The following is a 14759-nucleotide window of genomic DNA, read 5'->3' on the forward strand; positions in this document are numbered from 1 at the left end:
TGCTTACACAGGTGCAGTTGATCTGGGAAAACACAAAGCTTAACATTTTAGATTCTATCTTTAACTTTTTCCAGGGCTCCACTATCACTCTCATCATTATAAAAAGATATTTTCAGTAACCCCCTTTAAATGAAAAAAATAGGAATTCTCTTTTGAGAAAAAACTCTAACTAAGAAAAGAAGTTCCAAACTTTCAATCTAATGTCCTTGAGCTGCACCACACCCATATCTGCTCTTGCTCCAGCTCAGGGGCACAAATTAGATCAGAGCTTCTGTGCACACACTCAATTGAATAATCAGTTTTAGAGCAGACAGTCGTGAATGGGAATGAAGGGGACTGGGCTTTTTTTTACTGTTAAAGTGAGTGCCAGAATAACTCACTGAGAGAGTGAAACAGCATTTCCACCGAAGAGGCATTTCAAAGGGAAACCTGGAAATGCAATTGGAGGTTGTTATTGCATTAAGACCTAGGTTAGTTATTTAAGGGGCTGAAATACTTAAACGTCCCTAAAGAATCAAAGTCTTTGCCTAATGAAAATATCCGGTCTTTAAAGGTTCCCTCAGTTTGTCACTAGATGTCAGCCTGCACCTTCAGGTCCCTACCCTTCTATAACCAAGCGCACCTCTCCACCAGCACCCCATCAGGACTCCGTAACAGAAGGAGACAAAGCAGGCAAATCTTGTCAAGAATTCTATAAGTATTGTTTTGCATCCTTCAGCAATGTTTATTTTAGTAAATGAAAAGATGATTGTTACAAACAAAGACATGAACATTTGTAGGAAACAGAGTTTTTGAAGGGTGTTGTCATTACTTAAGAAACCCCGGGATACTCAGTAGGATTTGTTGTTGAGCTGGAATGATCCTCTGCTGAGGCCACACACCCTATGCAAACAGAGCAACTGCAGCTTCTGCCAAGACCTAGGCTGGTGCCCGTGCCCATGCAGCTCACAGACAGATTTCAGGCTGTCAGCTGGGCCTCACGGCCAAGCTGAAGCGGGATTTCTCCCTGCTCATGCATCGCTACAGCAGTGCTCTCTGCTGGCCTGGACATGCACTGACCTCCACAGCCTGGGCTCCTGCTCTGCCCTAAATCAACATTTGGCCGAGTGTGGACGCATTGTGCCTCTTTGAAACAGCAGATCCATGACTTACACTGGGTGGATCAGTGGCTTGTGAGAGAGCTGCCCACTAATTTCATTGTCCAGTCCCTACATACTCTCAAGGTATTTCGATGTTTGGGTGATTTGCCAAATGGGAGGTTTTTATGTCTCTAGTGATCAGACACCTGGGGTTTCCTCTGACAATGGTACACACTCTGGGCTAACTATGTGTTGTTCTGAACACCACCTGTTGTATTTACTGTGTTGTTTTCCTGGCACAAAATTATGTCTACACTGACACCCACAAAAGCACATGGGTTTTGCCATGCTGAGCACCACAGAGGCTGTCGTTCAGGCAGCTTGCTATCTACTGAAATTCATAGTTACACTTCAGATGCTTGGAAAGCTGTTTATTCAATGCACAAGAACAGTTAAACATCAGATAGGGAAAAATTTTCCAGCAAGTTAAGCAAGAAATTACGCTATTCAAAAGCAAACAGTAAGAAGAGCATCTGGCTGTGAGATTCCTCCCATGTCCTTAATTTAGATACTTTCTCCTGGCCTACAGAAACATGAATCTCTCTCTGAACTCTGGAATTAAGAGCTTATGGTATCCTTTTCTCATACAACTGTGCAACTTTCTTCACCTGCAACACAGAAATTAGGGCTTTCTCCCACAGCAGAAATGCATTTTTTGCAAATCCTTTAGCAGATTAAGCTGCTTTACCAGCAGATCTAGAAAGACCTCGGGTTCCTAGATAGCATACTGGAACTTTAATTGAAACAGGAGCTGGGAGGAAGTTGATCACTCTCCTTGGGAAGGGGAGACCTACAACCCAGATCCGGATCCAATTTCTATTCTGTATTTGCTGAAAAATATCTCTCCACAGTTCCTCTTTGGAGATTACACCCTAACCACTGTGCTGCCGAGTTTGAGGGCTTTTGTTGCCATAAAGATCCAGCAACACTGAGCAACTCAGGCAATAGGGAACTGTTTCAGGCCAGAGAATATGAGCACAGTCACAAAGTGGCCCAGAGATTTGAGCCACTCCCCTGGGATGTGGAAAAGGGAGCTGAATCTCTCAGGCTGTGGGGGATAGCTGTGACCACTAATTTAGCATTTCACAAGGGAGGGGGAAGGAGCATAATCTGCACATACATTGAAGCTGGAGCAGAAGCAGCACATCCAGGCACAGATTCAAAGGGATGGGGGAAATGAGTTGAGTTCACAGCCGCTTCTGACTTAGTGTGGCCTGGCACAGGGTCTTCTGTGTCGGGACGCAGAGTTGCCTCCCTCACAGGATGCACACTGTGGCCAGCCCCAACAAAAATATCCCCGTTAAGCACAGAAATAAGTGCTACAGAATTAAGCAGATTTAGGCATGCTCAGGAACAGGTTTCTAGGCACAAAAATTTTACTAGAAAAAACTTAAGTACCTACAGACTTCACCAGTCAACCAAGTCAGGATTTAGGAGGTTAGAGAGGCAGTTGTACAGTACTTAGATGCTCAAGTTCTTCTGTGGATATGTCTGATTTCTTCGGAGTCTTTGCATCTGCGTAAGTGTGCCCGTCAGCCGCCAGCTCACTTCTGCTGCTCTTCTTCAGACAACTTGTAAATCAGTATCTTCCTCGTGAGCAAATGCCCAAGGCTGGAGAAGTCTTTTCTGCCTTGGAAAAAAAGATAACTTCTCCTTGCAGGTAGCAGAACCAGCTGCTTTCAGACCAAACAAATTTTACAACAGGAGTTACCAACACATTCAGTACACCTAACAGAGTCTGAAAAGTGTAATTGCCACTATGGTGTAGCAGCTTTCTCTGGACAGAAATAGCAAGTTTGCTCCATGTCAGTACTTAGAGGTGACACACAACCCTCTGCATAAATGCCTTTATAGCAGAATCAGGCAGATGTTGGAGTTAGACTGCAAGGAAAGGGTTTGGAAATAGAAAACAGTTTTGAAAATTGTATTTATATAATCATTTTATATGCAGTACTAGGGATTAATGAACTTGTGTTCTGAAATCAAAACCAGAAATGTTGCACCTTCCTATCATTTAAAACAAATGCTTTGAACTTTTGGTTTCAAATCTTTTTCCTCATAATAAAAAAAATATTTTAAGTAGATATATAGCCTCATCATAAAAACTTTCACAGCTTAAAATTACACTTTTTTCATCCCCCTAAAAGTTCGATTCAGATAAGCCTCAGATTATTTCTCAGGCATTTCTGTGGAATAGAGGCTGGTAAAGGCCAATCCCTGACATTCTCTAGGCTCCATAAGCACTGCAGGCCCTAGGGCTGCTCAGACTGGAGGACCTGAACTGAGCTTCGCTTGAAAAACTGGCAAGAGTCAGTGCAAACCCTCAGCAGAACTAAAGCCTTTGTGCTTGGTTTTAAGTGAACTCAGAAGTATCCCAGAGCAAGTGATTTGAAGTGGCTAGGGGTGTTTCTTTTTCCCCTTTTTAAAATATTTTATTTACAGTTGTGCTGATTTCCTGAAGTGAAATATGAACAGTCTGAAGTGCAGCAAAAATTAAGCCTGCAACCTCAGTGCCCTGGGAGAGATGCTGTCTTGCATCTCCATGGTCTGGGGCTGGGAGGTTTCCTTTCCCCTCAGTGGCCTGGAGAGAGGCTGCGGAACAGTATCACGGGGCTCACACCCTCCCTCCAAACCCAGGCAAAGGAACACCCCATGAAGCTGCAAATTCCATCCCTTGGGTTTCTCCTTGTCTGTCTGAGTTGCTTTATGCCCTGGCAGCAGCTGGGGGGATGAGGGGTAGCTAGAAAAGCAGATCTGCACTGATCTGGAGGGGAGCACAGTGTTCCTGGTCCCTGCTCTTTCCCACGTCCCTAAAAGAGGGGAAAGGCGCCAAGCCTGAACAAGCAGGAGCTTTGTACCCACTTGTGCTGGCTGTTCCCCTCAGGGCAGGTTTGAAATAGAAGAGAGGCTGTCTGATGCCCAGCCCTCAGTGGAGCCCAGGAAGCAGTGACGTTTACAGGGTCCTGCAGCAGGGAGAAAGCAGCTCAGCTCCCTCTCCCTGCCATAGACAAGCACACAAGGTGGGAGGGCTGCTTGCAACTCCAGCTTGAGGGGACGTGGTTGAGGCCTTCCAGCCTCAGTCCACCCCAGCCAGCCCCTCACCTCCCTGTGCTGCTTTGCACATCCTGCATCCTCCCTGGCTGGGATCCCATCACCCTCATTGGTCCTTGCTCCCCAGCACAGGCAGAAGCACTAAAAAGCATCATAGAGACATCTCACCACTACCTCCTCCTAGTCCTGTTCTCCAGCTCAAGGTGCATCTTCCAGACAGCAACATCCATCAAGGGTCTCCGAGGGCAGACAAAACCGCAAAAGAGCATCTCTCACACACAAGTCCTCCTTTACTCATCCCTCCTCCCCTTGTCCTGACCAGGCATTCAATATCCCCAGGCCACATCTGGCACTGTGCCAGCCCCCAGAGCCCCCTGCCCTCTCAGCAGTGCTGCTCCATGGAGCTGGCAGGCAGCAGGTCGTAGCGGCTGCTGTACATCACCACCCCGGGCGGGTAATAGGCCACCTCTGCCTGCACGGCTGCAGCACGGGGAGCAGCGGGGACAGGCTGGACAGGCATCACGGCATGCAGGGCCTGCTCCTCCTTCTCAGGCTTGGTGGTGTCAGTGAAAGGGCGCATGGTGGTGAGGGAAGGGGAGGTGATCCTCCAGAGGAGGCTCTTCAGTGCCTTGCGGAACTCCCTGCGCATGAGGCAGTAGAGGATGGGATTGAGGCAGCTGTTGGAGTGTGCCAGGCACACGCTGATGGGGAAGAGGTACACTTGGGAGAGAAAGTACTCGTTGCTGAAGTGCACCACGTTGAGTTTGATGAGTATCCCCCAGGTTGTAAGTGCTTGGTTGGGCAGCCAGCACAAGAAGAAGGACAGCACCACGATGGACACTGACCTAGTCACTTTGGAGCGGCGCTTGATGCTGGGGCCGCTGCAGGTGCTGCCCACGTGCTTGTCACTGATGAAGCGCACCAGGAGCAAGTAGCAGAGGCTAATGACAACCAGCGGCACCAGGAAGCCCAGCAGCACCTTCTGGATGTGGTACAGACCCAGCCAGAATTGGGCATTGTTGCCTCGGCCCTCTGGGAACTTGACAAGACAGAGGACATCATCAAAGACAGTGGCAGTGGTGGAAAAAATGGCATGGGGCAGGGAAGCCAGGACAGCAGACAGCCAGATGAGTGCACAAAGCCACTTGGCAGAGCAGCAGCCACCCAGCGGGTCTCCCCGACGCTGATTCTTCAAGGCTGAAGCCACAGAGCGGTACCGAGCCACACTCATGGCAGTGAGAAAGAACACACTGGCATACATGTTCATTGCTGTCACATAGGAGACGATCTTACACATTGCCTTGCCAAAGAGCCAGTTGAAGTCCAGTGCGTTCTCCACTGCCCAGAATGGCAAGGTCAGCACGAACTGGAAGTCAGTCACTGCCAGGCTGGTGACAAAGAGATTGATGGAGGATTTCCTCCAGCCCTGCTTGCTTTTCATCAGGTAGAGCACCAGCAGGTTGCCCACCAGTCCCAGGGCACACACCACGGAGTACACCAGTGAAATGACAATCCGCACCACGTCAGAACTGTCCCCCTGCATCCCGTCGGCTCGCTCCAGGTTGATGGTCTTCAAGAACTGCAGGAAGGACACGTTGCTCCCGTTGTCCATCTGAGCGCTCTCCAGGAAAGCCAGCGGCGTGTCCCAGGACTCCCTGTCCGCTCCTTCCTTTATGCCAGCGGCAGGCGAGCAGGCACCGCGCTCGCAGGGCTCGCCCATCCCATACTAGGGTGGGAGACGGGTCCGCGGGAGCTTTTTCCCCAGAGGCTGACCAGCGGCGGCGGCGGGCACGCTGCTGGGGCAGCGGCAGGGTCCGGGCACGGCACGGCGCGGTGCCGGCGGCGCGGTGACACGGCTGGAGAGGTGGCACGGCTGGAGAGGTGCCGGCTGTGCGGTGGCACGGCTGGCACGGTGACAGGGCTGGCGCGCTGGCACGGCTGGCGCCGCTGGGCTCCGCTCCGCGCTTTTATCCGCGCCGGCGGGGCGGGGCATGCGCGGTGGGCGCGGAGCTCTCCCCGGTGCTGAGCGCGGCCCCCGCGCCCCCGCTGCCCCCACGGCTGCTCCCGCCGATCGCCCCGTTCCGTCCCGTTCCGTTCCGTTCCATTCCGTCCCTTTCCTTCTCGTCCTGCCCCATCCCGACCTGTTCCGTCCCTTCCTCTCTCGTCCCGCACACCTGGCCGGGAACGGCGCCTGTGACTCAACCGGGCCCTCCCTCGGGCTCAGTGCGGCAATTGCCCGGCCTGAGGCGATGCCCTCTCTCCCCCGCCGGTGTCATGCTGCCTTCCCCTGTATTATCCCCCGTCTCCTGATGTGATCCCCGCTCCCCCGACGTGATCTCTCCCCGACGTGATCCTCCCAATCCCGATACGATTCCCCTCCCCGATGTGCTCCTCTCCGATCAGCGCTCACAGGACCTTTCCCCTCCTGCGTGGGGACAAGTTTTGGGGATGTCGCCCCTTCGCTGAGCCGCAGGATGACCCAGAAACCACCCGCGCCTTCGCGCTTGAGAAACCTTGGCACGGAGCCGGACCGCGCCTCCCCTGAACGACCGCACTCCGGACAGCGACCCACGAACGCCCCTCCTGCTTTTGGGACCTGGGGAGACTGCGTCTCTCGCTCATTTTAAAGCGAAGGCGCGGACAAGGCAGCTGTAAACGCCGGCTGTCCATGGCTGCCGCGCTCGGGGGAAGGCGAGAGCAGCAGCCGCCGCTCCCCGAGGCAGAGGGAAGGATCCCGCCCGCAGGGGGCCCCCCTGTTCTGCGCGGGGCCCGAACATCGCTTCCCCACCAAGTCTGCCGCAGAAACACACAGCAAGCGATGGGAACAGGAACCGAGCCCTTCCTTCTTCTGTTCCGCTTCTAAATAAATCAAGATAACGGCGCATTTTTAAAACCAAATAGATTCTGAATATTCCTAAGTAAAGCACTGTGAATCAGCCATCCGGGGGAGATTTACGGAACATTTAACAAGTATATTATTTTTGCATTGATTTATCTCACTGAACTTCCTGCAAAGACATAGTCGTGTGTGCTATTCGTTATCAGCAGTCCACTCGTCACTTTGATTTGTACCTGCAGGGACCCTGTAAAAGTATCAGCCAGATGATGGTATGGGAGTGTTAAAGGGGAACAAGACTAATTAAAAGTTTTAGACATCATTCATATTGCTTAGAGTGAGGGTGCAATTTACTGGAATTAGCAATGCAAGGCTCTGGAAAGGTTTAGTCTGCAGATTACTTGGTATAACAAATAGCTTGGTACCAGAATGACCAAAAAAAAAAAAAAAAAAAAAAAAAAGAAAAAGAGAAAGAATTGACTGACCACATCAGGCCTCAAAAAATGGACCCCTGACATGGTTTCCTGGTTTAAGGGTTTAAACAATGGTTTCCTGTCATGGTTTAACCCCAGCCAGCAGTCAAGCCCCTTGCAGCCACTCATTCACTCCCCCACCAGCAAAACTGGGCAGAGAACTGGAAGGGTAAAAGCTGGAAAACTCGAGGGTTGGGATGAAGACAGTTTAATAGAGAAAGCAGAAGCCACACATGCAAGCAAAACAAAACAAGGAGTTAATTCATCACTTCCCATGGGCAGTCAGGAGTTCAGCCATCTCCAGGAGAGCAGTGCCCACCACACCTCAGTGTCACTTGGGAAGACAAATGTCATCATGCCCAGCATGCCCCCTTCCCTCCTCTTCCCTCCCCTTTATACCCTGCAGGTGATGTCGCACGGTCTGGAATGTGCCTTTGGTCAGCTGGGGTCACCTTTCCCGGCTGTGTCTCCTCCCACTCTCCCAAGCAGCCCCAGCCTCCCCGCCAGCCTGGCAGGGGAGAAGCAGAAGAGGCTTTGGCTCTGTGTAAGCTCTGCCCAGCAGCAACTAAAACATCTCTGTGTTAGCATCACTGTGCTCAGCACAAAGCCAAAACATAGCTCCACACCAGCCACTTCAAGGAAAATTAACTTCAACCCAACCAAATCCAGCAAATCTTCTCAATTTTTCCAAATTATGGATTTTCCCCCTAGGTTTTCATACCTCTTAATCACTGATTAGGGTGGCATCTGGGTGGCATTTTCAATACACAGCATTAAGCTGCATCTCGCAGCCTGCTGAATGGCAGCAGTCTTCCTAATTATTTCAACTAGAGGAAATCATCCTTGCAGTGAAATTCAACAACCCCATTAGTCCCATCAGCGTTGCAGTCAACTGTACAACAGCACATGCAGAAGACAAAGCCACTGATCCCTTAAAACCAGCAGAAGAACCATCATATAAACCAGCAATGTGAAAATGCTGAGTTTCAGCCAGACCTGCAGAGGTTCTGTAAACAGAGCAGAGGGTGAGGTGCCTCCCACCCCACAGCAGCAATGACTGCCTTAGCACTAGAGTCAGCACTTATCCAAAACCAAGATTAGTAAAACATTTGAAATAAGCAAGTTCTTGTTCAATTTTCCCTCTCCACTTAGCCCTGCTACTATTATAGCCCCTGAGGAAAAAACAATCTGTAATCGAGCCACGCAGAGACTTGATAAATTATTAGTGAGGTTGATAGTGCAGAAGTTGACTTTTTCTAGATTGAATTCTATCATATTCTCATCACATTGCTATCTTCACACCCAATTTTAAATATGTCTCTGGAAAAATTGCAGCAAACATGTCTTGCATAGAATAATTTCTTCTACCATTTCTTCTGTTTGGCACATCTTGCTGATGATATGTTGCTGAGACTGAACAGTCATAATGATCCAGAAAGGGGAAGAGGAGGAAAAAAATGTCCAGCCTTATATTGCTCTTTCTGTTAGTCACCCAGAGAAAGCAATGGAGTGTGAAGTTGGGTACCTCCTGGGAACACTGGTAGTGGATTTTGAACTCAGGTCTGCAAGTGTGAAATGACTGTCCAAGGTTTCTGCTCATGTTTGGACCCTCAGAAAAATTCCTTTTTAGTTTTGGGTGGGGGTTTTTTTTGTCATTTTTCATTTCAGAGATGTTTTAGAGGCAGGTAAGGGAACTTGCAATACCTAGATGAATAATAAAAGAAATATTTGCTGAATTATTTATTTAACACACTGCCAGAACACTGCCATAGCTGAAAAAAATGTTAAAGAAAGCCATCAGCTACTTTCAAAAAGTATTGCAAAACTCATCAGATACAATCACAAGCATTATGGTTCTGAAAGACGTTGTTGTCTGTTTGCTCCCTATTCATTGCACCCATGCTGCCAAAGCTGTGCTGCCAACATGCACCTTTCCAGAGCCTTCTGTTTATCCGAGTGTCAGTGCAATTGGTATTACTTACTCAAACTTTCTGAAAAGTCTAGGAAGGCAGAGGCTTCCATGATGCACTCTGGCAATAATGGTGTAAAAATGGCGACTTGTGTATTTTGTCCATCTCAAACAAATCAGGCAGAGGCTTTTTTTTCAATATAATCCACAGGGCTGAGATTGCTAGTTTGCCTGCAGGCAGCATCAATCAGTACAGTAGACTTAAAAAGGCTTTCACTTGTTCAGACCACCAACAGAAACTGCCCACTGGTTTTGACTATATTGTGTCAGTGTCCTGCAGGTGTTTCTCAAATAGCATTAAAATATGTTTTAGTTAAATATGCCAAAAAAACTTTTGCTGAAATGGTAATTTTCCTACAATTTACCTCAAAGAATTCCTATAATTTTTCACTCCCTTTGCAGACTTCATACACAAACAAAAGATTTATTATAATTACAACAGTGACTGAACCAGCTGTATGCTCCTCTGAAATATTTTGGCAAGGGAGATGGTGTTCTGTTTTCAATATGAAAGGCATTTTTGTAGCTTAGAGCAGATTTTTAAAATATTGAATGTATCACTAAATACAGAAACATGGGACTATTTCTCAGGGTATTTTTGTAGCAGTAAGAGATTTTAATTTTTTTTTTTTGTATTTGACACACTGAGGCAAAAATTAGTAATAGTAAAGCTCTAGAACAGATTTTATTAAAAAGATTTACTAGTGTGTGTGTGGCTTAAATGGGCTTTACATTATTTAAATGCTGCATTCTTGCAATTGAATTCTGTTTTATGAATAATTCTTTTTATGGCATCCTCTCTCAAACAAAATTCTGGATCAGGAGAAGGAAACTAGAAAATAGGAAAGGGATATTTCATGTTTGTTTAGTTTTTCAGTTCTAATTTCTGGAACTGATATGGCCTCCTCTTGATTTTTTATAAGCTCATGGCTACAATCTCATCCTTCTGACCAAATTCAGACAGTAAGTGTTAACAGTTTCAGTCCCAGTTTCAACTGGGTTTTACAACTTTACCTTCTCCATCCTGAGAGTGAACTTGGTGTGACTCGATGTGTGTCCACCATGGGAATATTTTCATGGCAATTCTTCTCTTAAAAGTCTATCAGGAAATGGATACAGGCTTTCATTACAAAATCTCAGATAACACAATGATCATACCACAATTCATGAACCACAGAAATATCCTCCAGAAAGTATTATTTGGACACAGAAATAGGTTTTAATAGAAACAGAACAAAACAAAATACCCCCAAAAATACCCCCAAACCAAACATATAACCTTCCAAAATCCTTGATTATGTTCATCATCCTCATAATTTACTTTCTAGACAGACTACTGAGAATGTATTTTTTGGGCACCAACTTAAAAAGATAATTCAAAGTGACCTTTGATAATTCAAAAAGTTGCTCCAGAAACATGCTTTTATTTGGTTAATATGCATAGTATGACAAATCAGCTTATAAATTCACATGGTACAAGCATGAAATTATAATTTTGTGAATTAGCTCACTAGTCATAAAAACCAATCCATAGTTGAAGACTGACTAGAAATCTCAGTGTGAGCACACAAAAAAAAAATTTGAAGTTAAAGAATCACTGACTACTTAAGAGTTTGCTTCATTCTCTTACTTAAATCTGCCCACAGACATACCAGAAGTGGAATGTCAGAAAATACATTTTTGTTTGCAAGAGTAACTTATGAAGTTCCAAAAATCTGTAAAGATTATAATGAAATGGAAGCTGAGAGATCCAATAGTGTCTCTAGCTCAGTTACCAATAGTTAGCTGTTTTAAGAGGCTGCACCTCTAATGAGAAACAGGGAATAAGACTAAAGAATAAAAAAAAAAGTACTCACAAACTTCTTTATAAATCTGACAGAAAAAGAATACATCAACAGTGGCAATTATCCAGCAAACTCCACAGGGTCCTTGGTATTCAGAGTCATTCTCTTTCAGTTCATCTTCCTGCCAATAGTCACAGTATCACAGAATCACAGCAAAGTCTAAGCCCACCACATCATGTGTGATCCATGTTCTTAGCATTTCTAGTGCAAGCAAGCTGTTAAGCTGCCAGGATAGCTAACAATCAGGTCTGGACAGTGTTTCACCTTGGATGTGACAGGCAAGGATCTGTTATACTCGAGAGGTATCATCTCCTCTCCCTGTTGACTGCAGGAGCAGAGCAAGTGTGTACTATACAATTTTGTATCTTTAAATTTTGAGTAGCAGACTCTCATTCCTAGTAAAGCAAAATATCCTTCTGTGTCTGTCTTCACATGGACTTCATTTAACAGCAACTCTCCTATTCCAAATCATATAATTTGTGTTTTAGCTCTTCACTGCTCAGAACCTCTGCTTTTCTGGCTCTCTGGAAACATTTCTACATACATGCAAATTGCAATGCATAAATTTATTTTATGGCTGTCCTGGAAGTCTACTTAAATTTAAAAGAGTCCAGTATTGTGTCTGGTTTGTCAGTCCAGGATTGACTGTGTCTCTTGATTATGACCTTTCAATAAATGTACAGGCTCTTCTGAGTGGAGCTGCACCTACTGAACTGCAACAGCTTTGTTGCCACAAGAACACAACTGATGTGGTGATGTATTCTTTTTATAACTGAGGTTGAGTCAGCAAAAACAACCTGCTTTCTTTCAAAAACCTTCCAAAACCTCAGGTTATGCCTCTTTGGAACAGGAAAACCACTGGGAAGACACAGCACCATAATTTCTGTTCCCTTAAAATGGTCTCAGTGTGTACTCACATCAGGAGAGTGCTTTCTACTTGTGCCATTGCTTCACATCCTGACAGTTTTTAGCTGGGATAGATGTAGTTTTCTCCTTAATAGCTGGTACAGTGCTGTGTTTTGGACGCTGTGTCAGCTACAGCCACAGCATCCCTGAAGCAGGAGCCCTAGTGTCCCCCAGGGTATTCTCTGACACTACACCCAGTGAATCATTTTTTCTGTGTATGTGCATGCTGGCATAAAGCCCAGGGAGTTATGGATGTCTCAGACCAGATTCCCACAGCTCTCTTTCTCCACTCTCTATGACTTTTCGATCTACAAATTTTTGTCATTAAAAAAAAAATCAAATCAAAATTCATTCCCACAAACTCTCTTGAGTTCCTAAAGCTTTTAGTTCTCCACCACTTCCAAGGCTGGGGAGAATTACAGGCAACAGGAATTAAGTTTTCCTGCTGAGGAAGAAACCAGGATTGAATCCTGCAGGAAATTCCCATCAGATTCACCTAGCAGGGAACACCTAGCTAAGAGATGACTGAAATGGAAGCAAATAGTTAAATGTCTCTCACAGAAGGGTTATTTTTCTGATGGCCTTCAAGAAGTATGTTAAACCAGTACTTTGCAAACATACGCCCATCCCTTGGACTGTCATACCTTCTTTCCACTGCTCCTATCCTGTTCTCCTCATTTTGCAGTATTTTTCCTTTTTTATTTCATTTGGCGGAGATACTTCCTTATTTGCCAACTGAATTATTTTAAAATATTAATGTCAAATTGTGTGGCTTTTTCTATGCAACAATTGTCAAGTCTTTTTAGATGCTAAATATTATATATATATAATATCAATTTCAGGTCACACTTAGCTTTAAATGAATTTAAGGGAAGTACTGATACCCAGTCTCACAAAATAGCCTCATGCCCACTGTGTGACTAGACTAAGACTCTTAATGGCAAGAACACCAGAAAACTTGTCACTGTAACAGATGAGATAATATCATTTGTGTGCAGAATATATGGACAGAAATATTGAAAAAAATACCTCGCAATTAACAAATCTTCTCTTGGCAAGTGCTGTTGGATATCAAATAATCCATGTTGAATATCAAATATTCCTTTTGCATGGTCGGTGTCCTTCCACTATCTAGAAGACAGCACATGATGATTCCTAAATCAATTATCACTCTTATAAATATGTCCGTTTCCAGAGTTACCTGTCTGAGTCCTGGGGGAAGCCACATTTTTTTGCTGATTTAGAAAACCTTGGAGCTTTAACTCTTGTTTTGCATTTCTGTGCTCTGGAGTTCACAGTTCTTACAGCTAAGGCAGTTGAACTGTGGCAGCCATTCAGCTTGGGAAAACTGAGCAGAGAAACAAGGATAATTAAGCACAGATTGCAATGAAAGTATACAAGAAGTCCATGGTGGAGCCAGCTTTAAGCAGGAGGCTGCCAAAGCAGGTGAGGAGCCCAGCCCAGGTCTCAAGCACGGGACAGCACTGAAGTGTGCACCCACCTGTCGATCCTTGGCCTGGCAATGACCATAGCAGATGCTCGATGAGGAGACTTGCCAGAGAGTACATGGCATGCACTTGAAAATGTAGATGCCAAGGTTATTTAGGAACTTTCTGTTCATAGGGAGGACATTCAGAAGTAACTCCTATGTGCCAGCACATTGCTAAACACAGAATGGTCTCGGCACCCTGAGGAGTCTTAACCTGCATCAGGGGAGGTTTAGGCTGGACATTAGGAAGAATTTTTTCAGAAGGAAGGATGATTAGACTTTGGCATGAACTGCCCAGAGAGGCGGTGAAGTCGGCATCTGTGGAGGTGTTTAGGAAGGCACTGGATGTGGGTCTTGCCACCATGCTCTGGTTGACATTTTGACATTCAGACACAGGCTGGACTCAATGATCGCAGAGGTCTTTTCCAACCTGGCTGACTCTGTGATTCTGTCAGGCAGCCTGGAAACCGGGCTCTGGCTGCTGGGCCCCGAGGGGCCACGGGCTATGGGATGCTTCAGCCGGGGAAACCCCCTATCCCCTCCCACCGCATAAGAGAGCGGTAGGCAACGGGACAAACTACCGCCTGCCTCCAACACCTTCTCCTGTGGCGAGGGAACCTCTGCCAGGGCCTGTGAGGGGCTGCCAGGCGCCCTGCCCCGGCCCCTCGGAGGAGACACCGGCGTGACCCAGCGAGGGGATGCAGCCTTGTGCGGGCGGCCCTCCCGGAGGGCGGCCGGGCCGAACGCCCCACTCCGGCCGCGGTGAGGGCGGAGAGGGGCGGCCGTCCCTGTTGGCGGCCTCGCCTCTCCTCCCTCCCCGCCGACCCGGCCCGGTTCGTCCCGCCGCGTTAACCCCGGCGGCTCCGAGGCGGGGGCTCCCGGGAGCTGCTCCCTCCCCACAGCCCTCCTTCCTCCGCCGGCAGAAACCAGACACCGGGACGGCCCCGCGCAGCCCCTTGTGCGGAGCGGCGCCTGTGTCCGGCGGCGCCGGGAGCGGCCCGGCCATGCCGCGGCCCCGATAGGCGCCCCGCTCGCAGCTGCCCGCCCGCACC

At 47.1% G+C, this 14759-nt stretch overlaps 1 protein-coding gene across 1 annotated transcript; it reads right to left on the bottom strand.

The window, feature by feature from the left end:
• Positions 1-243: 243 nt before the first annotated feature.
• Positions 244-5957, bottom strand: RXFP3 (relaxin family peptide receptor 3). Its single transcript, XM_058043635.1, has one exon. The coding sequence runs from the start codon at positions 5908-5910 to the stop codon at positions 4573-4575; it is 1338 nt and encodes a 445-aa protein (XP_057899618.1). The 5' UTR covers positions 5911-5957; the 3' UTR covers positions 244-4572.
• Positions 5958-14759: the final 8802 nt, after the last annotated feature.

This window comes from Melospiza georgiana, chromosome Z, assembly GCF_028018845.1.
Source record: "Melospiza georgiana isolate bMelGeo1 chromosome Z, bMelGeo1.pri, whole genome shotgun sequence".
Taxonomy (NCBI): domain Eukaryota; kingdom Metazoa; phylum Chordata; class Aves; order Passeriformes; family Passerellidae; genus Melospiza; species Melospiza georgiana.